The sequence below is a fragment of the Homalodisca vitripennis genome, chromosome 2 (assembly GCF_021130785.1).
Source record: "Homalodisca vitripennis isolate AUS2020 chromosome 2, UT_GWSS_2.1, whole genome shotgun sequence".
Lineage (NCBI taxonomy): Eukaryota > Metazoa > Arthropoda > Insecta > Hemiptera > Cicadellidae > Homalodisca > Homalodisca vitripennis.
In genome coordinates, this window is record NC_060208.1 from 138,753,044 (window position 1) to 138,778,530 (window position 25,487).

The 25,487-nt window shown below is 35.4% G+C and overlaps 1 protein-coding gene across 1 annotated transcript in view; it reads right to left on the reverse strand.

Annotated features, from left to right (window-relative positions):
* The window catches only part of LOC124354808 (protein naked cuticle homolog 1), a 126,233-nt gene extending 101,418 nt beyond the window's left edge, over nt 1–24,815 (reverse strand). The window contains exons 1-2 of the mRNA XM_046805531.1: nt 24,744–24,815; nt 20,946–21,028 (exon numbers count right to left, since the gene is read on the reverse strand). Of these exons, the coding sequence (XP_046661487.1) occupies nt 20,946–21,011 (66 nt within the window). The 5' untranslated portion in view covers nt 21,012–21,028; nt 24,744–24,815. The remainder of the gene's footprint in view (nt 1–20,945; nt 21,029–24,743) is intronic.
* Nucleotides 24,816–25,487: the final 672 nt, after the last annotated feature.

Sequence of the window (25,487 nt, forward strand, 5' to 3'; positions counted from 1 at the left end):
TTCGTCATTAGGAAGAGTTTGAGCTTGAGGGATGTTCAGTTTGCCATCAATCAACTTTGCACCTAGTGCGGAGTTTTTCAGAATATTTGAATCACTGTTACTACCGTAAGATCCTACATCGATTGCTGTAAAACAATAGTCTGCGTCTACTACAGCAAGTAACACAATCGAAAAGTAATTTTTATAATTGTAAAAAAGAGATCCAGAGTGATTTGGCTTCTGAATTCTTATATGTTTGCCGTCAATGGCACCAATGCAATTTGGGAAGTTCGTTCGCAAGTAAAATTGTTTTGCTATCTCCTTCCAATCTTCCTCTGATTTGGTAGGCATGTGTATTGGTTGTAAACATGTCCACAATTTGAGCAAGTATCTTTAATGATGTGACCAATTGTGCTGGCACCCAATAAATATTCAAAGTGTAACGAAATGAAGCTGTTCCCAGTGGCAAGGTACCTGAAAATAATAAATTCTGAAAATAAGGAGGTACTATATCAAAAGTGTTATGATGAAGTTATGGCATAGGTTTTACATTTGAAATCAATAAAATATAATTTTTAATTATTCTAGGGGGGTTTAATACTAAATTTGTATTTCCAGGTACAGAACGTTCAAAAAAAGTGGAAGAATTTAAAGGACTGCTTTTTGAGGGAAATTGCAGCACAACGAAAAACCACATCAGGCCAAGGAGCAACAAAAAGAAGAAAGTATATCCATTTTGATGGTTGCTGTTTTTGGTTCCCTTTGTAAAAGGAAAGAGAAACTATTAGTAATATCTCCCTCAATGAAACGGATGGATATGAACCAGAGCAACCACATGATACATCTGATGACATTCAAGAAGGTAATTCTTACTGCAAGATGCTCACTTGGCATTAATGCACAGACCGAGCGTGAAAGGCGTAAAAAATAGTAAGAAACAAAATGCAAACTCATATGAGACATCTTTATTGAACATTTTGAAAGCAAGACAAAGTGACGAGGGTAATGAAGATTAAACACTTCGCTTTAATGTTGGTTCCAATGTTAGGAAAATTAAATGAAGAGCAAAAGCATTATGCTAAGATAGAAATTTTAAACGTCATGAGGCAAGCTCGAAACATTAATCCACGCCCCTGGTTACATCAGCTCTTCCCAACATACACAACAGCCACAGCATAGCCATTCTGCTTACGGACATAAATTCTAACCAACCTGTGTATCCACAAAATACTGGGCCAATGCAGAATTTTTACAACGATTTTGCAGGAAGTGTTTTGTCATCACCCTCTGCAAGTGGAAGTGATCTTTTGATTTATCGTAACTCTTTTAATGGGTAAACTACTAACCCTTAGTTATTCCTATAACATTTGATTTTTATTAAATTTGTACTTGTGTTTTTTAAAATGTTTTGATTTAATAAAGAGTTTTTAATAGATAAACAAATAAGATAATTTGGATTTTCTGTAATTATTACTCACCTCAAAGTCACTGATAGACGTTTCTTCTGGTGGTATAGACAATCTCCATTTTGTGTTTTTATATGTAATTGATGGGACCAATTATTCTCAAAAGTTCATCAAAAACTATTTTTCGTCATTCGTTAATACTGAAAGAATTTTATAGGATGTTCACTCAAATCTTCAAAATAACTTGTGAAACTGCCCTTTTAGTAATCGCTGACTTGTTTATTGGGTGAACCCAGTAATTATGTTTTCGCCGTTTACGTCTAGCACGAAGTAAAAGCGCGATCACAACACTTGCTTCGATGTCATCCATGATCAAAATCTACAACGATTCTGTCGCAAGTGGATGCACCTCAATTAAGTTTTGCGACTGCGACAAAACAATCGCGCGACAACAAATCGCAAGTGGAGGCCGGGCCTTACAGCTAAGTGCTGTTTGTTGTGTAAGTTCCAATAAGGGTGCAAGTGACGGGGAGGTCAGGAAGAGGAATAAATAAACTACCTGCCAGAGGCATTCCTGCCTGTGACAGCATTTCACTGCAGAGGCGGCACGCGGGCGGTTTATTTAATTAGGGGAAAGGTCGTTACGAGCATTTAATCTCAACGCTTCCTAAGTCATTAATTAAATTTTAATGTAAAAATCACACATACTAATTTCTTATGTCATAAATTTTTCGTTAGTCAGTAACGAATGCTACTAAAATTTTTTATACGCAATTTACATGTTTTAGTCATAAGACTACAGCAACCAATTTAGAAATGAAGAAACCATTAATCTTCAGCAGTGGCGTAGCTACCTTGGGTGGCACCCGGTGCGGAAGTTTGTGGTGTCACCCCCATCAAAAGTAAACATCAATCAATTTTATATGATAAAGATCATATAATATATTTTTTCTTTTTATTATCTATCACTATGGAATAATACACGTTTAACAATTCACGCCAACCAAACACAACCAACACACTCCATGAAACAAATGAGAAATGTTGCAACTGAAACGTCTAAGATCGCGAGTATGGGACGGGAATCCCCGACGACAGCGTCAGGCTCTTTGCGGGAATCCCCGAATTATACATAGAGCTGAGCTAGTGGTAGTGGAGGAATCACCGAAAAAAAAATGTTTATGCTAACGATTTATTTTTTGTTTGTTTGTTCAAAAAGTCTTAAAGTTGAGAGACAGGGTGGGTGTCACCCCAAAAAAGATGACACCCGGTGCGGCCCGCCCCCGTCGCCCCCCTTTGCTACGCCACTGATCTTCATTATAATGTTTGTAGATAAACAGTATTCAAAATTATAAATAAATTAAAATTATAAAAAACCCAAACCACTTGATCAAGATGGGCCAGCTGAGATGAGTAAAGTTAATCAGAATCGATGTGCTTTTATTAGGATTTGATAACATCTTGGACAGGCATAATTACAGATTGTTATGCGGGTTGTTGATATGTTTATTTCTGTTTGGATTACGTATGCGTCATTTCAATCTAAACAATAAATACTAAGCCTTCTAAGTATTTTCGTTTTAACATCAGCTGCTGGCTCTCTATGATGAAGTCAAACTGTTCTAAAAGTTCAATGAGTGGGCAATGTTTCACAACAATGTGAACCGGGAAACCTACAATAATTGTAATGATCATTATAGTTATCTGTGTAAGCCTAATGACTAAGAGTAAGTATTTAACACATATTAAAAATGTAGTTCAGCCAAAAGCGTCAAAATTGAAAAACGATACAGTGCTTAGGCTTTAAGTATTAAAACGAATAATTTACTTCATGGTTTTAAGTGCCAAAAATCGATATTTCAAGTAATTAAAATACAATTTATGTCATTATACATTTTTATCGGCCATGTCAGGTATCTTAAATTATTATTTTACTAGCACATACCCGCGGCTTCGCCAGCAATTTCTATGCAACATTCTGTGTATTTGATTAAGTAGCACCCACGATATATGTTACACTTGAACTACTTTTTACCAATTTAGAGGAAATCCAAAAGTCGAAGTTCATAGCTTTCTTAGTGAAAGGACTTGTGATGCAATACAATAGGGTCCTGTGATATTATTAAAATGGAATTAGGCATATATCATACATAGGTAGCCTACCCATTATTCAGTGTTCATGAGGACCAAAGGTTAAGCAACATTGCTAGTAATTCTTATTTCAAGTTTTGCACTTCTAATTCAAATTGATTATATTTATTTCCATCGCAAAATTGGAGTTTGCTATTTGCACCGAGAAACAATATATAAATAGACCTACAGTATAATACATTGGTTGGAATCAAACACTACAGTGTTCTAAATTGTATGGTTAAAGACATTGTTATTAGAAATTAAAAACAAAAACAAGTTGACATCCATATGTAAAGGTGATACATAATACAGTAAACTGCATGTTCTTGTTTCTTAACCCATGTCCGCTATATCACACTATTTCCTTGGCCCAGTCTAAGAATTATATCAGTATTTATATATCTAAGCAGTATGCTTTACCTCATCAATGGATGAGATGTCCCCTCGCTGATTTTCAGTCATAAATATTACAATGTTTGCCTTGTTGCCAGATGTTAAAATAAGAAGTGTTGTTACTTTTGTTATGTTTTCACTATATAAATGTAAATAAAATTCAAAATAGTGGTTAAAATAATGAAACATATGGTTGTGATGTCAGGATACAATTTTTACACAGAACCGTTAATTAGATTTAACAGGCTCTTTCAATTAATATTTCGCAACTTTAGAGACCAAGATGGGATTTTTTTAACTGCTTAGTAGCCCAGAAGGATTTTTGAAATAATAGTAGGCCTATATTTATCCCAGGGACCCTAAGAACGGCCTTGTAATATTTGAGTACAATCGATTGAATGGTTTATGCGTGAAAGCAAACAAACAACGAGAGGCACTTTTGCAATATTATTTGGATTAGGATATAATAGTTGGTATCGGTCGAAAGCTCGTACACACACTCAAGATCGAGAGAGTCGTGCAGACCAGCATTCAGAAATCTGAAACTGTTGACATTACCCTGCCTCTACATTCTAGAGACGTCTCTGTTTGTCAAGTCAAAATGCAATCACATCAGTCTCATATGCAATACACTCATATGAGACTAGAGGCAGGAACAACTACCGAACTGGGAGACACAGGACGGTAGTACATGAGCGTTTGCCTTCTCAGGCAGGAGCTCAGTTTGTCAACAAACTGCCAAATTTCATAAAAAGTGCCGCAATGCCTAAAGCATTTAAAACTCGTCTGAAAACTGCATTGCTCTCAGAAGCTTTTTACAATACAGACGAGTTCATGGCACATGTTTGGGTGACCACATCACATAATTGGCTGACTAACGCTGGTGCTAGAGTGGGAAATTCGAATAAATGAGCAGTAGGATGGATGGAATAAATTGTATGCATGAAAGTAACCTAGATGTCATGTATGAATCCAAAATTTTAGCTTATTTTCTTCCTTGACAAATTGCTATAACATGTACATGTTCTAAAGCAATAAAATTATTATTATTATTAGATATCTCTTTGGTAGATTTGATACATCCGATGATTAGACTTTCAAAGTTCTACTGTTCATCTTATGAGAGAATTTTGGTTTAGATTTAAACAGCTAAACACTCAAGTGTTAGTGTTTAGGTTATTCGCAATCAATACATCACCAATCTATCATCATCGTATTTCTTTATGGCGTTTTTCACTCGTTAATAATATATTAATTAAAATTAACTAATTGAACGATTTATATTTACAATATAATCTACATTTATTACCTGACTACTGATCTTTGACAGCATAAATTAAATTATAAGTTTTAATACAGCCAAACACACTGCATCTTTCTTCATGTTCATGTATTTGGTTTATCGAATTTTACAGTGTACGTTGAATATTTCTGCTTCGTTTATTATACTTACGCAGCCTATTATCGTTACGATTAATTACCAATACTTTATTTAAATTCATGATAACAAAATTCATCTATAAAATATGCACCTCATAAATATACTAAAGGAATTTATACCAGTAAATAAATAATACATGTCACAGCCAGGGCACAACCTAATAATCAACAAAATATAGGCAAATTGGAATGAAACCTTAATGTTATTTAGCCCAGAGTCTCTTCAGTCTTCTCTGGTATAGCGCAGGGTGACCGATAACCGATTAGAGAGACAGTGAGTGTGTTGGGGGGGGGGGGGGGTTGAATCCCAGCCCGTAGGGATACCAACCCTTCCGTAGGATTCATGTTTGACAAGATACAGTAATACAATAAGCTTCAGCCCCTGTTTGGTTATCATTAGGTACCCTGACTCTATTTGTGTAGAGGCAGGATCGTCTTGAGGTTGCTGAATGAGGAATGTTAAAAGGTAAGAAATAGAGGTGGAACCAACATAATTGGCCTGAAATTCTCATAATTTTATATAAAACTTGAACCATATCTTAATCTGCAACATGCCGCATCTTTACATTAACATTATCTATCTCTCCCTAGCTACGACGCACCTTTTCAATCGTCGAACATAGAGAAGTTTGTAATATTGTTTAAAAAATGTACTTAACACATTTCTAAATTTCTTCAGTCAAGTTTTGTGCTTGATTATGTACACATTATTGAGAAATATGAACAACATGAAGTTTTTTATTTCGTTATGAATTTATTTACTTTTTAAACAACGGTTTTGAATACTACAAAACGAAAATATTCTTGAAAAGTGTTAATACATCCAAATTCAAAATACAATGTAATCAAGGAATTAAATTAAAGAAACTGCAAAAATTCGTAGCTGTATAATATTTCCCCCACAAAGGCTACACATATGTAGATGGTGGAGACTTCCTCCATAACACAAAATATTTGTGGTATATAAAAATATCTTACACGACCATTATATTACAAACATACTTAACTATAACGGTTCATGATTATGAGTTTAACATGGGTTTGAAAAAAAGTACAAGTTAGTTAATTTATAAGAATGTGTAAAAAATAAAAATATCGGCCATAAAATAAGTTGTCCGGACAGAAAATATTTTGAGGTAGACAATAACTTCATGTCATGATATGAGATTGTTTGGTTAACAACTATTACAAGGTCAGAAGTGAAGAAGTTATTACACGTAAATTGAAATCCTAGTCACTTTGCGTGGGCTTAGAAGTGTGGATAATTTTCCTACAAACAAATTGAAGTTTTTTCATAACATTAACGAACACAAGACACAAACAGTTTTCAAATGAACGTAATATCTAACATATATGAAAATATATTGCAATGTCTGACATAGATACCACATTTGGATATTTCGTTACCACAATGTGAGTATGATTGGGTCGACTTTAGCAAATACCACGCTGGGCGATAATGCATTGCACGAGAGTGGTACCTAGTAGGATAGGCGTATTCTAACAGAATCTACTGAAAAATAATGAACAAGGGTTGTGAGGGGTAATGGAAGTATCATGTAACACTACTCTAAATCCCCACCCCCCTCCCACCCCAACCCCGCTCACTCAAAACCGCCCGCGCTCGCGTGAAACGACATTCAGTTCGCTCATGTGACATGGGATTTGACGCTATCAAGAAGAGGAAGTCGAAACATAGTAAAAATGTGTTTGGATTCAAAATAGTTGCGATATAAAGCTAAACCTTTAAGGGTTTACGTTTATATTTTTACAAAACAACTCGTAAAATAAATCTTGTATTGTATTGGATCTTTCAACAATTAGACTATCATTATACTAGTATATAACCCAATTAAAAACCAACGAAGAAATGAAGTAGAGTTAGTTATAGAGCAAGTCGTTTTAAATAGTATTAGCCATCCATCCAGTTTTGTGTGATATCTTCTAAAGATACGTATATAGCTATTTTTAACTTGAAACTTGGTACATAGATTCGTCTTGTTCTGAAAAAGGACACTAAACTTACTGATTTTAGGATAAAAAGGAGGGTCTGCCTCTCTGTCTATCCGCCTGCTCGTCAGAACGATAAGTCTTGTTGGAACGGACCCAATAAATGGGGGATAATAAATTAGGATATTTCTTAGAATCACATATAGTAGCTCATAATTAAAAATATAGACTTATAACGTAACGACTATTACATAAAAATAAGATAATATATGAATCTGTCGTCTATAATTCAAGATATTGCCCATTTTAATTAGTGATTGGTTGAGCGTAACCAATATGATGTAGCCTAAACACAACCAAACCTGCCAGTTCGAGAGTTAATGTTTAAAATGTTCCTATTAATACAAGATCAGTGTGAAATAAACAAAACTCATCAATAGATGTGCAAGTTTTTATCATCAGTCCGAAAAAATCCGAAAACTTGCAGTCCACGTAGCTCCTGAACCATTAGAGATATAGAAAAACTCTAAAATGCAAAAATGTCTTATTTTGTAGTGTAGAATATAAAAACAACATAAAATACAGGGTGTTCCATAAAATATTTTACAGTTGGCCGCCATATTGGCAAAAATTATGAAAACTTCCAGTCCACGTAGCTCCTGAACCATTAGAGATATTGAAAAACTCTCAAAAGCAAAAATGTATTATTTTGTTGAGTAGAATTTAAAAACAACATAAAATACAGGGTGTTCCATTAGAGATTTTAAAGTTGGATATTGGAAAATGGCGGCCATCTTCAAAAAATTTGAAAGTGTATCCCTGAGTGAAACTTAAAATTGAGCAAGTTCCAAATTTAAAGTGTGGTGCTAAGTCGTGTAATTAAAAAGTTAGCTATTGGATCACTTTAAAAAAACTCACCCTGTATATATATATATATATAACTTTTTTCTCTATCTCTCACTACATATAAGTTACCTTAAATGTGTTAAATTCTACTAAACGATGCACTATCAAGTCGCTATGTCAAAATTGAGCACTGCATCAAAATAAATACCACACCTTGTACTCAAACGGGCTTTTTATCACTAGCAGAGTTAAGATCCTCTCAGGAATATTGGACGGGACCTTTGGGTTATTGTGGTGGACAATAGATCGTTGCCCAACGACCCTCTTATTTAAAACTAGAGTCATATTTGTCGTTGGACCAACGATCAATGGAGTAACCGAAATAAATCCGATATATAGAGGGCCTAGAGTTACAAGTAAGTCATTCTTCATATAAATAACTGTAAACTGTATTATTTAATAGTTTTAATAAATCTTTCACTAATTTAATTATGCACATTTTCACATACATTATTTGTTAATAACTCCAGCTGTCATCATCGATACACAAATAATAAGTAACAGTTTATGTAAAACTAACAAATCAGTTTGGGTCTGCTCAATTCGTAGATATATACTTAGATAATACGTTTATTTAAATGATAAGATATTTTTATTTGGTTGCGAAACAATTGTTTAACTCGCAATTTTCTGAAACAATAATAAATTAAAATATAGAATTATGTTTTCTTATAAATGAAAAAAATAGACATGTCACTCCCTGAAGTTATTAATTACATACCTAACGATTCTACACTTTGGTCTTCAGACGTTTTTATTGGAGGCTAATTATAAGATTGCCTAAGTCTCCTACTATACCTCTAATTTCATGTGGTACAAAAAGTGTGTCCGGTTTTCTGTAATATGGGTGGTTATCTTAAAGGACTAAGCATTTAACATAAAAAAGTTTTCCAAACTCAAAATCGACTCTACCGCTTAATGTTGTCTACTTCCTAGTGATGCTTAATTAATCATCAAGTTAGGGTGGGTTTACGTAACTTTAATTTATACTAAATGTTACCTTTGCCAACATATTTAAAATTAAAAGTTGCATCAAGAAAACGCAAGGCGGGCACACAAAGTCTTTCCCTATTTAATCTTCTAAATACTACTTTAACTAAAACATACAATGTATTTGTTAGTGCAAGTGAGAAAGTACCACAATAGTCTAATTATTGCCGTCAACATCACACACTCGATAGTAGCGCTACTCTAATCTGCCACGTCAAAGCTAAACAAATCAAAACTCTCTCACCCGCACGGATTCAATTCCGCGAAACAAAACAACAGTGTAGACGCAGAGTGGAGTGACAAGGGCCGATTAGGGGGACAAATCAATGCTCAATGTTCAATGCTCCGACACCCGCCCCGGATGAATAATGCATGTGTCTAATCCAATCGCCCGCGTTGTCGGTTGTGCCGTTATCGGGGTTCCAGATCAAACAGTAGCTTTTGTTATCGCAACCTCACTTGTAGTCCTGAATATAACTCAAATAACACAGAACCGAGCAGGGGCGGAATATAGCTCCATGCATTTATTGTGTGTTGTTTGTAGACATTATTACGATCTGGGGGGGGGGGATATGAACTTGCCTCTCCTCCAATTTAAACGATTTCAAACAACTCGCCTTTAGTGAATTGTTTACAGAGCGAGATTTCAATATCCAATCAGGGCTGTAAACTTAGTACCAGTATGAAGCCGGTGCTGTGTGAAGGAGCGTGACCGACGACTTACGAGGCAACAAGAAATCGATAGAACCAAGGAAGGGTTAACAGCTGTACTGAAGATATACAGGTTTGTCTTAAAAACATTGTTATAAAAATCTAGAATCAGTTATTTTTGTTTTTGATTGTGAGTTGTCTTGTTTTAAAGGCGCCAATTATCACTACTGACACGTAGTGTGGTATCTCACTACGGTTGTTTTACAATAACGCTTTTAATGGAGAAAAGTTTGTGATATTTGGCCGATCAAAAAACAAAAATTCATAAAATTCAGTTTATTGTTTGATATAAAAAGACTTTATAAACAAAGCATTAAATATCAAACTTTAGATTCCAGTAAATAAAACTATGTGATTTTGTTTCTGTTCCATGAGATCTTTCTTCTAGATTATAATATTTCTACGTAAAAAGTCCAATCCTACAAAACTAATGCGGCAAACTCAACTACCAAAATAAGGGAGTGATATGGTGCATTTGGCATCGACCTTTGGTTGGGAAAAATTCAAGATGGTCTTCAAAATAGCCAACTGTGGTACATATCATAGTTTATAGAAGAGCAATCAAGAGGTTACTTGACATATAACCTTACAGAACAGGAAGAGTATGATATAAAATACAATCACTAACAAGTGCATTCCCAAATAATCACTTGGTAGGAGAAAGCAAGAGACACACATGTCACGAATAAAAGTAATGGATGTAAAAATAGCGAGACACATTTGAAACAAAATGTGTAGGTAAATAAGACTTACAAACCTTTTGTTTATTATTTTAAGTTTAGCATGAAATTAATAGTAGTAGTGGAGTTTAAAACATGTGAAATATATGAGTTAAAACAAACTGGGCATTGATTGTTACATATTGTTTTGTGGCAGTATGTTACTGTATAAACTATACCGTTGAAGCTGTACACTGTACTTTTTTTATTTAGCGCTTCAGTGTGTAGCTATGCAATCTTCGAAGTTCGTTGAGTGTATCTTATTAGTAACACGTTATTGACGCACTTAGCGATTTTTTATCTAAATCGTCCTGCTCAAAACATTTAAAGACCAATAACTATACTACACGTTAACATTTTGTGTAGTGAACATTTCATTTCTTGTTTTTAGTCCTTCAATATTTTATGTACCAGCTGTAAATTTAATTAAAAATACACATTTTAAATCAAAAGTAAATTATAATAACTACAGGCAATTTTCAGCACACATTTAATCGTCTCGTCCAACAGTGCACAGACTGTACGAGTATTAACTGTACGGTAGTGGGATAGTGACACTGTGACGTGTGACGTGGTCAATAATGAGTCACGTGACCCAGCAAGCGTGTCAATTTCCGCCGGAAATGCTCATCAACATTAATAATTGTTGATCGAGGGTCGGGGAGCATGCGTAGCACGATGTCGCTTTATTACAAGGGTCTAGGCTGTGAGGAGCATGTTTCCTGCAGATGTAATTTATACCCTCTGCAGTGACAGGGTACGTGCCAGCCAGGTGCTATGTTAGCGGGAGTGGAATAAATAACGGAACAACTCGGCTGAGCCAGAACTCATTTTTACTTTCTTCCCGATACATTATAGATTAGGAGAAAAGAAATCATTATAATAGAAATGTAAGTCATATTTAGCATTTTCCTAAATAACAATAGGTGTTTAATCACTATTTCTAGCCAAGTACCTTACAAATTATCAAAACATTTGTTCTCATAAAGCATTATGGTTCCAGTTATTAATTTGATAAACAATTCAATTCTATTAATATAGAATTGAATTAAATCGTAATAAAGACCGTATAAATCCTTTGATTTTGATAGAGTTCGGCATGTAGGTATAATTTATAAAACTCTAGAAAAGTTTTACAAGTTTTTATCCTTGACATTTCTTTTAACCATATATTAAATGTTTGTTATATATTCGCAAATATTGAATACCTTTTGGTCGTCTAAGCGCTACAGGTAGTTTCTTTCCACAGATCGCTTTGTCTTCGATGAATAATCTGATATGATCTATACTAGAAGGTCCATTTCTAAACTTATCTGTACTGCAATGAACGTACATTGAAATAATCAACTCAAAAGATTAAATTTGAGTGAAACTGTCTCGGACAAGCTCAGTTATTGTCGATTCCGCAATTGTGGTTAACGCCAAAAGGTGGCCATACTGCACTGTCAAAATGTCATCTAATTTTCATTATAATCTTTTGAAATTTGTACGCTGTTACTTCATAGGGGAACAACATTTATATCTTATTGAAAAATATAAGGAGCAATATGAATAATGTTCCGAGAAAAAAATCCTCAATGGAAATAATTCCAAAGTATAAAACAATATACCGTATTTATAATCTGTGATGGAATTAAAATGCATACATTGTGAGTGTTATTAATGAAAATCACAAACAATGCAGCATTCTCATTCAAGTATTAAACCAGCCTACTGAAGAGATTAATATCATATCCAGAGTAATCATAAATCATACGGGAGTAGGGAGACTCAATCAGTGGAAACACGAATACCAAAGTACGAACGCGTATTGATGCCATTAAAAGGAACTTACTCAAACATTTAGCTTTCAAAACAGAAACGTCTTCTTTCTCATTTCATATCGATAAAGTGCTTTTAACTCGGGCGGAACCGTGCATGAATGAGCGATATTATCGGTAAATGGAGATTAAGCGAGTCCGGCAGTAGGCGCCAAGCGACGGCGAGGGGTGCGGCGCTGCGATTGGATTAAACTGATGAATTATTCAATCCCCCTCTCCCTCTCCCTCTCCCACGTCCACCCTTCACTCACCGGCGTGATTCATTGATTTATCTTTCTATAATCCGTTTCTGTCATCTTTCTGCTACCGCTCTTACCGGAAGGTTGAGAACAATACCTGATTTATCCTTTCACAAAATTATTCTACCGTACACACGACCAGCGCCACACATTTCGCTTTATTCTTTGGCTCACAACGAGGAGTATTTAGCGAACTCACAACCGCGTGTTCAGAACATAACGTTAAAACGGAGATACCAATACTCTTCGAACTGCTTATTAATCATTGCATATATAATGTAACCGCCAGCAGTTTAAAATTGAATCCGTATCCTCAAAAAGGCGTGTGAATGGGCTGTAATCAAAATTTGTGTTGTACTTTGTAACGATGTTCCAACCAAAAACTGAATCCACCGCCTTAAAATGGATAGCAATTCATTTGAACGTATAAAATTAACGTCAGCAATAGAAATGGTTTAGAGACGCAAGGGAATTATTATAAAAGTTCTCATCTCAAGAAGAATCTCCAAATTAACATCCACTATTCTGGATCTTGGAGCAGTAATCAAGTTATTTAATTACAATACATTGCGCGGCGTTATGGAAAGGTTGGTATCGCATTACTGCCTTTTTTGGTCCTAGTTGGTATACTACATGAACAATATTGTTAGGTGCTCAAGTGGGCGAAGCGGGCGGCAGACTACGGAGTCGATAACGAAGTAACAGTCACTCCTGTGTGTAACTTCCTCTACTCAGCAGTTGTGCCAACTCTAATGGCTGAATAATGGACCGAGTCGCGGTGGTGGCCCCCCTGTTTGTTTAGTGTTTGACGACTAGACGATGACAGGAACTCCATACCTTCCATTAGGTTCCGACAAACTGCCTGGGTGGCAGAATCCACGTCACCGTCTGTTAGGTTAAACAAATGTGGAAGTGGTGTCAAAATATTATTATGTCATAGAATACTTTAGACAGAGAGGTCTTCGATTTTATTTAATACTCTCAGGGTTCTTTATTTACCGTTCTTATAAAATTATAATTTTTGGCTGTCTGTATATCAGAACAGGGCCAAAATGGTTCAGGTCTTTGGAGAGGTACGAATACGGTTGAAAGTTCTCCAAAGTAGTTGTTTTGTATTTAACAAGTGCCTCCTCAAATTTAGCAAGAAGGCGAAGAATTGCTCAAAAATCAAGTAACATCAATTGGGTATTTATCAAGGCACATATAAAGGAACCTCCGCAATTCCTTCCAGAATGGAATTAATTACAATTTAAACAAAATCTACTTATATATAAACTCCTTTCCTTGAATGATTTATTGTTTTCTGTTTGGATTAATTTTTTCCTCATCTCAGAATTTAGATACTTTTATTCATAACAGATGCAATGTACGTGGAAGACTTTTAGAAATGGCACAGTCCAAGGAAAGTGATTAGCTGAACATTCCCACCTTACCACATTTGCAAGGTAGTTTCCTGGGTGAGTTCTATGTACATGGGACATTCTTGATTTCTTTAGACGTCCAGCTAGCCGTGATTTTAAGGTATTATTAGCATACTGACAGTTAAAGAATCGAATATTCCTGAGTGCCAATCACACGTAACTCTTCGAGAATCCCTATCCGTTTACTAACTTTTAGTCGCGAATGTGCTTAAAGTTTTGGTCATAGGCAGTTACAACACTCAAACTAAACACGAGCTCCGATCCTAATTACATTGAGGAGTCATCTTTAGGTTGTTAATTATATCATCACGTACATAATGAATAATAAAAGATAACTGGGAATATTGTTCAATTAATATTTAATGGCAAACGTGTGCCGAAGATCCCTTGAATGTATTTATTTCCGGAGTGTTTATATGTTTAAATTGTTCTGAAGAAAGAGTAAATAATAAAACCAACATAAAAAAACTAGCGATAAAGCACAATCATGACAATGCTCCGGGACCTTATAAGGAGCGTCCCCACCTCTAAGTTCAACGGTTTTTATGCTCTTGAAAGAAGTAATTTAATACATTTAACCACTTCATACGGATTTTGTTATGAATTTAATGAGACAAAAAACTCTAATACAAAACCAAAATGTTCAATTTTATTAATACGGTACGGTACTTAAAATATTACTATCCAACTGGTTCAATGTCACTGGTAAGTTCGAATAATACAATTTACAAATAGGATTTGTTGGTAATTGCAAAATACAAAATTATTACACTTGCAAATAAAAATAGAAATAGATATAAAGCAACAATATTAGTACCGTTACCGGGAAAAGACTTAGGAATTAGTTATAATTGTTCAACAATTATCAATCGGTATCGTAGCAACATCTCAGTTTTAAATCAAAATTGAATGGGACCGAAGCAAAATTGTGGAGAGCAAAATTCCTTGTGATTCAAAATTTTACGATGGTGGAAAGGAAAAGGTTGGAGCAGGTGGTGGAAGCGGTGCTGGATCTCCGCAGTCCTCACGGAGTAAGACCGGCGGAGGTGGACGGATACCTGCGGTATTGCCACAACGTCAATGGTTGCAAAGGGGCATTAAAGGCAGCCATCGCCGAGGGGCTCCTGGTTATTAAAAAGAATAGGATCTTCCCCACGGCCTCTGCGGAGATCATTGAACTTCGCCGCAGAAAGAGACGAGGAGGCTCCCGGCGACGCCACCGGAGCAGGTCCAGGTCTAGGCGGCGGAGACGCCACGGAAGACGGCACGATGACGACGATGATTTCGATGACATCATCGTAGCCCGGCACAGGAGGCGGAGGAGCCGATCTTCCAGAAGGAGGCGTAGGCGTGGGCGCCGTCATGACATTGACGTGGAGGACGACATTGTGGACGCCCGAAGGAGGAGGTCCCGAAGGTCCAGAAGCTCTAGAAGGAGAAGGAGGCACGGCAGGAGACACGATACGGATAACCTGACGATGGCACGTCGCCGCCGAAGAAGCTCTCGAAGACGCCGTCGTTCAAGACGAGGGCGGCGTCATGAGACTGAACCAAACACTCAAGTCGAGACTAACACCGCAGCGCCACCCGAAAATGCTACGGGACAGAACGAGCCACCACAATAAATTGTTTGTCTCTTTACATGTAAATTTGTAGTCGTACAATACAGTTCATTTGTACCAGTTCCACGAGTTGTCATTTTAAATTTAAATATCAATCAACAATTTGAATAGAATTCAAATGATCAATTTCATTAATTAAGAGGAAAGTACGTATAATCTGCCAATCTGAAATAAATCTTGAGCCCCCTTTTAAAATGAAATTTTTAAAATCTTGGAATGTGATTTCAACCATTTACTGTTATCTACGCATCTCTCCCTAAGAATGAAAACGGACATAGGTCTGTTGGGTAACTAGTTGGCGTGTTCTTATTCTATGCTACAGGCCCAAACCTGCGTTAACAATCTAAAATCCGACGTTGCTTTTTGAAATATAAATGTGAGACCTTCATGTATTTTGATAAACCCACAGGATATATCGATAATAATTAAAATGTTCTAATCCAATCGCTTCACTAGGGGGAAGCTGCAAGTGATTCGGAACTCAGAAAAACCGGAAACAAAATGTAATGCGAGTTATAAATATGAAATAGGTTTCCAACAAAAGGTATAGAAACGAATTTACTTTGAAGGCTCTCGAAGACTGATGATATTGAAGTGTGTTAAAACGATATGATCATACCTAAATGTTGTGATACGTATGTGTTTTAAATCACAACGATCAAGGGTGTGTGTGTGTGTGTGTGTGTGTGTGTGTGTGTGTGTGTGTGTGTGTGTGTGTGTGTGTGTGTGTGTGTGTGTGTGTGTGTGTGTGGTGTGTGTGTGTGTGTGTGTGTGTGTGTGTGTGTGTGTGTGTGTGTGTGTGTGTGTGTGTGTGTGTGTGTGTGTGTGTGTGTGTGTGTGTGTGTGTGTGTGTGTGTGTGTGTGGTGTGTGTGTGTGTGTGTGTGTGTGTGTGTGTGTGTGTGTGTGTGTGTGTGTTGTGTGTGTGTGTGTGTGTGTGTGTGTGTGTGTGTTGTGTGTGTGTGTGTGTGTGTGTGTGTGTGTGTGTGTGTGTGTGTGTGTGTGTTATAACTCCATGCACACTACCTCTAAAAGATGCATTAACACTAACTATTATAAAATGAAATAAATAATACAGGTCTTAACTAGTTTGTTCGCAATTACCATTCATTGACACCCAGGAAGAGAACGGAATGGTTGCCTATGGAGAAGTTTTAAGTGGGAATCTATTTTACACATTAATGATAGACTGTTTTAGTCCTCTTTAATATTATGACATAAGTGAGAAATACTGACTGTCTGATTGTTTCTGTCATATCTCCAGTCTAATTACAGCGCCTTTGCGATAACACCGGATTTACTGGCATGTTTTTCTCATCGGCATCAATACTGTTTGAGACTACTTTTGAGTAGATTCAATAAAACAATGTGTTATAGGTTTGTTTTTGAATTGTTATGACCACATTTGGTCAGTCCCAACCATAGATTACAATAAGACCAAATAGATGGGCTATGCCTATCTTGCCAACATTGGGGCAGGTGAAGCCAGGTCCGCCATGTTGTCGTGGGATAGAAACACAAAACTACGCTCCGATTAGTGTAAAAATTCAGTTCTCCCGTTTCAATCAACTCGTGATTTACCCTACTTAGAATAAAGAAAATACTTTGAAACTTTGTATGAGTGAAGTCAATAAGCTATGGATGCCTGTGGTATCATTCAAATGTTCAAAAAAATTAGTTTTGCAATTTAAATAATTAAATAAAGTCGAGAATTATGTTTACATTTTAAAACTTGACATAAAAAAGTTAGTCGGCTGCTACTTTTGCCGTTTTTTGGTCAGGCAAGTTTAAAAACGGTGGAAAATGTTGTTGAATAGTTGAAGTTTTCAGAACATATTTTCTTTTTTAATTAGCTCTTATGGTTTGGCCAGAAAGTTATTGTTTGTGAGCCGTTAGTTTACGAGTGCCGCGACCGCTTGGAGCTCAACGCTCCGTGCCGGGCCATCTGTTTCCTCGTATCGTACATTATAGCATATTATAAAAAGTGAGTAGAATACCCTTTATTTGTACTTGTTTACAGTAATTACTTCAAATAAAATCACATAAGTTATGTAATTAAGGAAGGAATTCAATCTGAGTCAATACTCTAAACTAAGAATAACTAAGAGTTTATTTGCTATTTATTTTTTGCATATATACTATAATATGAGCAAAGTTTGTATATGCGGGTAAATTATTAGATGAGGGAAACATGACTTTAAACCTTATAATCCTTCAGCTTAAAATATCCCAAAATACAATATCTAAAGTTTATGTTTACATATTGTAACAAAGTGTATAAAGGTTTAATAAAATATTTTGTTAAGTCTGTAAACATTTATTATACAATTAGTAAGGCAATAAGTAAGATTTATAGATGAATTATAATAAAGTATGGAAAATTACTTAAATGTACAATAAAATAGAGTTTCAACTCAGTTAATTAGTTGTAACTAGTCTGTAATACTCAGTTGAGAAGAGGAGGAAGTTTTAAGTCATATATTATAAATGTTAGTTTATTGACCTTCGTTTATTGACGCTTTATCAAACAGTCCGAATTCTGAGAAATTGATCCTGAAGGAACAATCTTCTGGTTGAAAGTTTAATTTTTCCTTTTTATTGAAGCATCCAAAAGCAACACATGACATAGGCATTGTGTGTTTGTGAAGACAACATCATCCACAACATAAACAAGTTAAACAAGACTAAACAATAAGATGTTTAGCAACACGCCGGAAGCACACGCGTCAGTAAGCAGAGTGTATAGCAGGTCACTACAGTAAGCTCGACAAGGGCGAAGTGAAGAGCGGGGGTGCAAGTCGACGCTCCTCAGTAGGGGGACTCACGCCCGCGCCGCCATATTGTTGAGTATTAGCCGCTCCGCAGTGGCTTCACCTCCGAGCACCCGATGTCCTATCTATTGGTCTTATTGTAATCTATGGTCCCAACACGACTCGTTTTACTCGTAGTCGTTAAATGAAGAGGACTGCAATCTTTATAGACATACCGTGGTGAGAGCGCGTATGAACACATAATAATGACTCTAGTTTGCAGGATGGCTGTAAGAACTTTTGTCAATTACGAACAGTTCGTTGAACAGTGACAATATTAACACAGTACGGTACGTGAATATTGACACAAAGTCATCCAGCATACTGGTAGTGCGCCAATATTGGGCGCCATCATACAAAGGTACGGCACGTGAATATTAACACAAAGTCAGCCAACATGTTGGTAGCGAGCATGTTGGTTTCGTTATGTTTATATATATACATAACGAAAAATCTTTAAAAGTGGTGAATTAAGGTGATTTTGCTGAACGACCACGATATAGAGACGTGCTTTATTCTATTGTTCAACGATGAGCTTTCAACCACTCTAGAGCTTTGTAATGGATCCATTCAGTCCAATTAAAGGGATATTCGTCATTCTTGATACGGTTATAGTTATCGTGCAGTATTGTCAACACTTGGGACTATGACGGTCGCGACAGTAGTTTACCCGAGAGTAAAATCTATTAAAACCTACCACGTACAACGTTTGACACCTCACTGAAAGGCTATTTCTTATTCCTGATGATGTTATAGTTATCGTGCAGTATTGTCAACACTTGGGACTATGACGGTCGCGACAGTAGATTAACCGAGAGTAAAATCTATTAAAACCTACCACGTACAACGTTTGACACCTCACTGAAAGGCTATTTCTTATTCCTGATGATGTTACAGTTATCGTGCAGTATTGTCAACACTTGGGACTATGACGGTCGCGACAGTAGATTACCCGAGAGTAAAATATATTAAAACCTACCACGTACAACGTTTGACACCTCACTGAAAGGCTATTTCTTATTCCTGATGATGTTATAGTTATCGTGCAGTATTGTCAACACTTGGGACTATGACGGTCGCGACAGTAGATTACCCGAGAGTAAAATCTATTAAAACCTACCACGTACAACGTTTGACACCTTACTGAAAGGCTATTTCTTATTCCTGATGATGTTATAGTTATCGTGCAGTATTGTCAACACTTGGGACTATGACGGTCGCGACAGTAGATTACCCGAGAGTAAAATCTATTAAAACCTACCACGTACAACGTTTGACACCTCACTGAAAGGCTATTTCTTATTCCTGATGATGTTACAGTTATCGTGCAGTATTGTCAACACTTGGGAATATGACGGTCGCGACAGTAGATTACCCGAGAGTAAAATCTATTAAAACCTACCACGTACAACGTTTGACACCTCACTGAAAGGCTATTTCTTATTCCTGATGATGTTACAGTTATCGTGCAGTATTGTCAACACTTGGGACTATGACGGTCGCGACAGTAGATTACCCGAGAGTAAAATCTATTAAAACCTACCACGTACAACGTTTGACACCTTACTGAAAGGCTATTTCTTATTCCTGATGATGTTATAGTTATCGTGCAGTATTGTCAACACTTGGGACTATGACGGTCGCGACAGTAGATTACCCGAGAGTAAAATCTATTAAAACCTACCACGTACAACGTTTGACACCTCACTGAAAGGCTATTTCTTATTCCTGATGATGTTACAGTTATCGTGCAGTATTGTCAACACTTGGGAATATGACGGTCGCGACAGTAGATTACCCGAGAGTAAAATCTATTAAAACCTACCACGTACAACGTTTGACACCTCACTGAAAGGCTATTTCTTATTCCTGATGATGTTACAGTTATCGTGCAGTATTGTCAACACTTGGGACTATGACGGTCGCGACAGTAGATTACCCGAGAGTAAAATCTATTAAAACCTACCACGTACAACGTTTGACACCTTACTGAAAGGCTATTTCTTATTCCTGATGATGTTATAGTTATCGTGCAGTATTGTCAACACTTGGGACTATGCCAGTCGGAACGCTAGATTATCCGAGAACAAAATCTGTTACAACCTACCAGGTACGACGTTTGACACCTCACTGAGAGGCTATGTGATAATCCTGATGCTGTTATAGTTCTCGTGCAGTATTGTCAACACTGTGGACTATCACACGCGCGGTTAAATAAGAAATACAATCGCTATCTAGTCACGTACGATGTTTCTCATCCCTCTATTATAAGTAATATCAAAAACTTGAAACATTCCATTGAAGCCGAGCGATGTTAGAAGTGGACTAGCGAGTTAGCGAGTGGAGCGGACACACTATTAGTGGCTCCGTACAAGGAGGCACCTGAGTGCCTGAAAGTAGGTACTTACAGTATCCAGCTTGGAGTATCTCCGCAGCGCAAATCTCCTGGTCAACACGGACAGGATGTTCGCCATTTCGTTTCTTGTGTTGCCTGTAATAGACAATTTCAAAATGTATTATAACTCATTAGAATTGTTTATTATAAAGGACTTACCACATATATGGATGTACACACTTAATAACCTATCAATACAATGTAAATACGTTATCCTAATTACTTACAACATGTGTCATGTTTTTTTTTTATAAATCAATTTAGTTTCTAATAATTAATTGTATATTGGTTTAAATAAATATTTTAATCCTTTTTTATATTATACTTTTTAAATACTATTTTCTTAATATAAATGTAAATAATTAATTATTACACTATTAATTCATTCTACAATATTATTTGTCATATGTAAATATTATGAACACACAATAGCAATAAATATAGTCCTCTGAATATATTTAAACTTTTCTTTAAATAATTGCATCAAAAACGGATAAAAATAAAGAAGAAATAGATTATATAATCATCGGTGGAGAAAAGGACTCTAGCTTTTTATTTATTAGCATTTCGATATGTTAGTTTTACTACATTAAATAGCCATTTTTCATTAGACAAGCTCCTGAAATCTACAGGTTTTCAAGTATGGCATTAGGACATATATTTGTTCACACTGCCTAATCTTCAATATGAATTATTAAATTTTTTATAACTATGAATATTAGACGATTTAACTGTTTGCCCCGTCTCCATTTACATTCAATATCCTCAATTGCCCTGGTATGGTTTTATGAAATGTTATTTTCTTTGACTGTTGAGTATGATGTGAAGCTCTAGTTCCAACTGATTGCCAAATTAGTTTAGGCTACGCTCAAATACTTATTAATAAGTGTGCGAAAATGTCAGCACAATATTAATTGTTTAAAAACAGAGAAAGAAATAGGCAGTTTTCCATCAATGAACAAAATATTGATAAACTGTTCTAATTCGGGTAACGTGTTAGAGGTTTAAATAGTTAAACATAGAGTGTGTATGATAAGCAATAACGTAAGACGGTGATAGGGATGCCATATGGACGATCGAAAGTGAACTCCACGAGTATTACAACTGCCCAAGCCTCACACTATCTTCGATGTCTTATTTATTTTTTTGATAAACTTTAATTACTTCAACTAAAACTAGCCACATTCGAAATCCAGAGAAAATATTAACGCATAAAGTATAGGCTAATAATATATTATTGAGATTCAAATATTTTATAGTACTCTAATAAAGCCTGCAAGTCTAAATAAGGAAGGCAACTCAAAAATTGAGGAATGTCTATTGTAAGTTGTTATTGGGAAAGGCGGCCATGAACTCAAAGCCTGTCGGGCGTCCTTGTAACCTTTTATGTGAAGGTACTATTCAATTAAATTGCAAAAGACATAAGGATTCGGCCTTTTAAAATATCTGTGGAAATAACATTCATGCAACTAAATAGAGATGGCTTTGCAATAAGTCAAAGACTCAATCACATTTTAATACAGTAATGTCCATTCAATACTATGATTTGTTGTACATAATGTAATTGCTAATTAGCCTAATTTGCAGTTGTGTAAATTTTTATCAACATGAATATACAAACAAAGAAAAGCGTAAGATGTTCTTAGGTGAGACCATCGCGCTAGGGCAATTTCGTAATATTTAATATATTGATTTAAAATAAGCACATGTTAATCTAGTCAGTGATTTCATGACTTAACTGTTGTGTGAAAACCCAAGGATTCCCCTAAAAACCGTCTCTCTCTACCCGGTAAATATTTTAAATTCCAACGCAATCTTTGATCAAGTATGACAAAAGTGAATCAGCAGTGATGATGATAAACTTAATACTATTGATGTTGATAAAATATACGAATTTGGGTTATGGTCTGAATTGTAGACGTAAGTTATCATGTTATCTGCAAAAATTATTAAATATTTATAAAAAAAGTATGTCTTTAAAATCTAAAAAAACTGTTTTAAAGGATTTGAAGTACAACACTTATATTTTTATTCCTAGTAAATGGCGTAAAAATAATGTGTACTGTAATATAAAATAAAAGAATGAAATGTAGCATTAAGCACAATGAAGTATAACAAAATATCCTAAGCATGAAATGTTGACCGTAAATTTCCAACTCCTGAACACTTTTTTAGTTCGATTATCTCCGGTTTCTTTATATACGTTATATACGTTAACATTAAAGTACCTGATTGTGTTTTAAGGAGTAACAGCTACAAGAGTCAAGTAATAAATAAATAACAACTGTATTAATAACTTGGGATAGTCATAAAAATCCACAAAATAACTTAAAAAATACCTGAGTATGTATGTTCCGTCATGTAACAGTGACGGAAGATGTGGTTTGGCCTAAATAATATATTAATTAATTATCAGTTATTAAAACATCAGTGGAACTCCGGTACGCTGAGCCGCATGTTGCATTGCGCTTGTATTACACGAGTATTATTACGCAGTGGAGCATGCCCGGTGTTTCACAAGGAAGACAGCCTGATGATGTGCATTTAGATATATTTACCCTATTTGTATATGAGAGAGTTTGTGGAGATGTTTGACTGTTTGATACTTAAGCATACCAGATGTAATGTACCGGAATGGACGAAATTTGCCATGTAGGCTACATTTCTTAGATATCAGAATCACAACTTTTGTTCAAAAATGTCACCCACAGATACCATTAAAATTAATTTAAAGAAAATACGTTTACAGTAAGGATAGGTAATTTTTGGACAGTTGATCGAGTAAAATAACGCAACTTGCCAGGTTGTGTCCCAGTACTTTTTATTTGCTTGGATAAATATCACCTATTGTTGTGTGATTATATTATGCGTATAGTAATGACAAATGGTATTATCTAACTTGTATTATAGATAGTAGCAGTGACGAATTCAAGCCACTTAAGTTGCTCTGGTTTTACTTAATCAACAAAATTGAAAATTTATACGTGAATGATACCGGAAATCTGTTTCTTTAAAATTTGAAACGGTATATTTACAGTAGCTGAGGGTAAACAACTTAGGGATCTGATACTAACACAATTCAACGGTCATTTAACCAATGACAATACAATTTTTGAAAATAAGCGAGCGCAGTGAACCCGTGACCATAGCTATGTTTTTTTACAGAAAACCATCGAGGGGCATCGCGTCCGTTTTTCACTGACGAGACATAAGATAATGTTAGGTTATAAAGATTGGCAAAAATGTTGCTTCAAGTAAGGAAACGAGATGATATAGCGAGCAAGGATGGGGAAGCAGGGACATAAACTATGTCAGGTGTATAGATATTCAGACCTTCAAAATAATGATTACCAAGGATATAAATAAAGGTAGCAAGCCGGGTGGCCCGCATATCAAGAATATATTTACTTTGAGGGAATTACAATAATCTTAAATATTGTTAGTAAATCGGGACAGTTTGAAAAGTCCATGCCTTTGTTTTTGTGTTGTTTGAATACACACGTAGGCTTTTCCACACATTTTCTCGAACACCTTTTGACGTACACTGAAGATATTTAGCACCAATGTAAATCCATTACAGAGTAAGGCATCGTCGTATAGAAAAAAAATAATCTTTTAAGACTAACTATATAATTAATCATTGGTTTAATATTGCTCATTGAAATTCTGAGAAACCATGATCTGCAGATACAATTCAATACATTTCGAAATTTCATCTATCAAAAAGGAATGTATTATCATTTAGAATCAAATCCTGAACCAATCTAATTCAAAAGTAATAAAATTAACTATTGTTGAAATCGCACTTTACCTGATTTGAAAGTCTAGGCAGCCAAACTGTTTAAATATAAGAACAATCACCATTTCACCTTTAAAAATTGTATTATTTTCGAAACTTGCAAACATTCTACAAAACAGCTGGTGGCAAAATTGTTGTTTGTTGTTTTGGTATTTATTGGTTTATTATTATTGGTTAACTATGTTCTAATATGGATATTGAAACTTGAAGTATAAACGAACAAAGGTATTGAATTTAACCTTACTGCACAATTATACATAGGTCTTTATATATATATATATATATATATATATATATATATATATATATATATATATATATATATATATATATATATATATATATATCGGATAAACTGAAATTTGGCTAGAAGTGTTCCTACAAGCGCAAATTACCACTTAAAATTTAGCTTGATCTCTTAACCATGAACACTAATGTGTGTATACGTGATATATGCCTAGTTCTGTTTCAAATAATCACAGAACTAAAGTGTTCACAGTAAAAGAGCTACGCACTTCGACTTACGGTTTCCTCCACATCGGATTAAAATAATTAAAGTGTTACTGAAATCGTTGAATTTATTAATTAAATTCATGGAATTTTGCAAAGAAATTTGATTTAGTATAATAGTTGCTATTTATAGAATTTCGCTCACTTTTTGACTTCAGGGTTTTTCAAATGTATCTAACTATTCTGGTATGGATTAGGGGGTGTAATATTTTTCAGTCGCCACTACGTATCTCTGGAGTGTTCTCA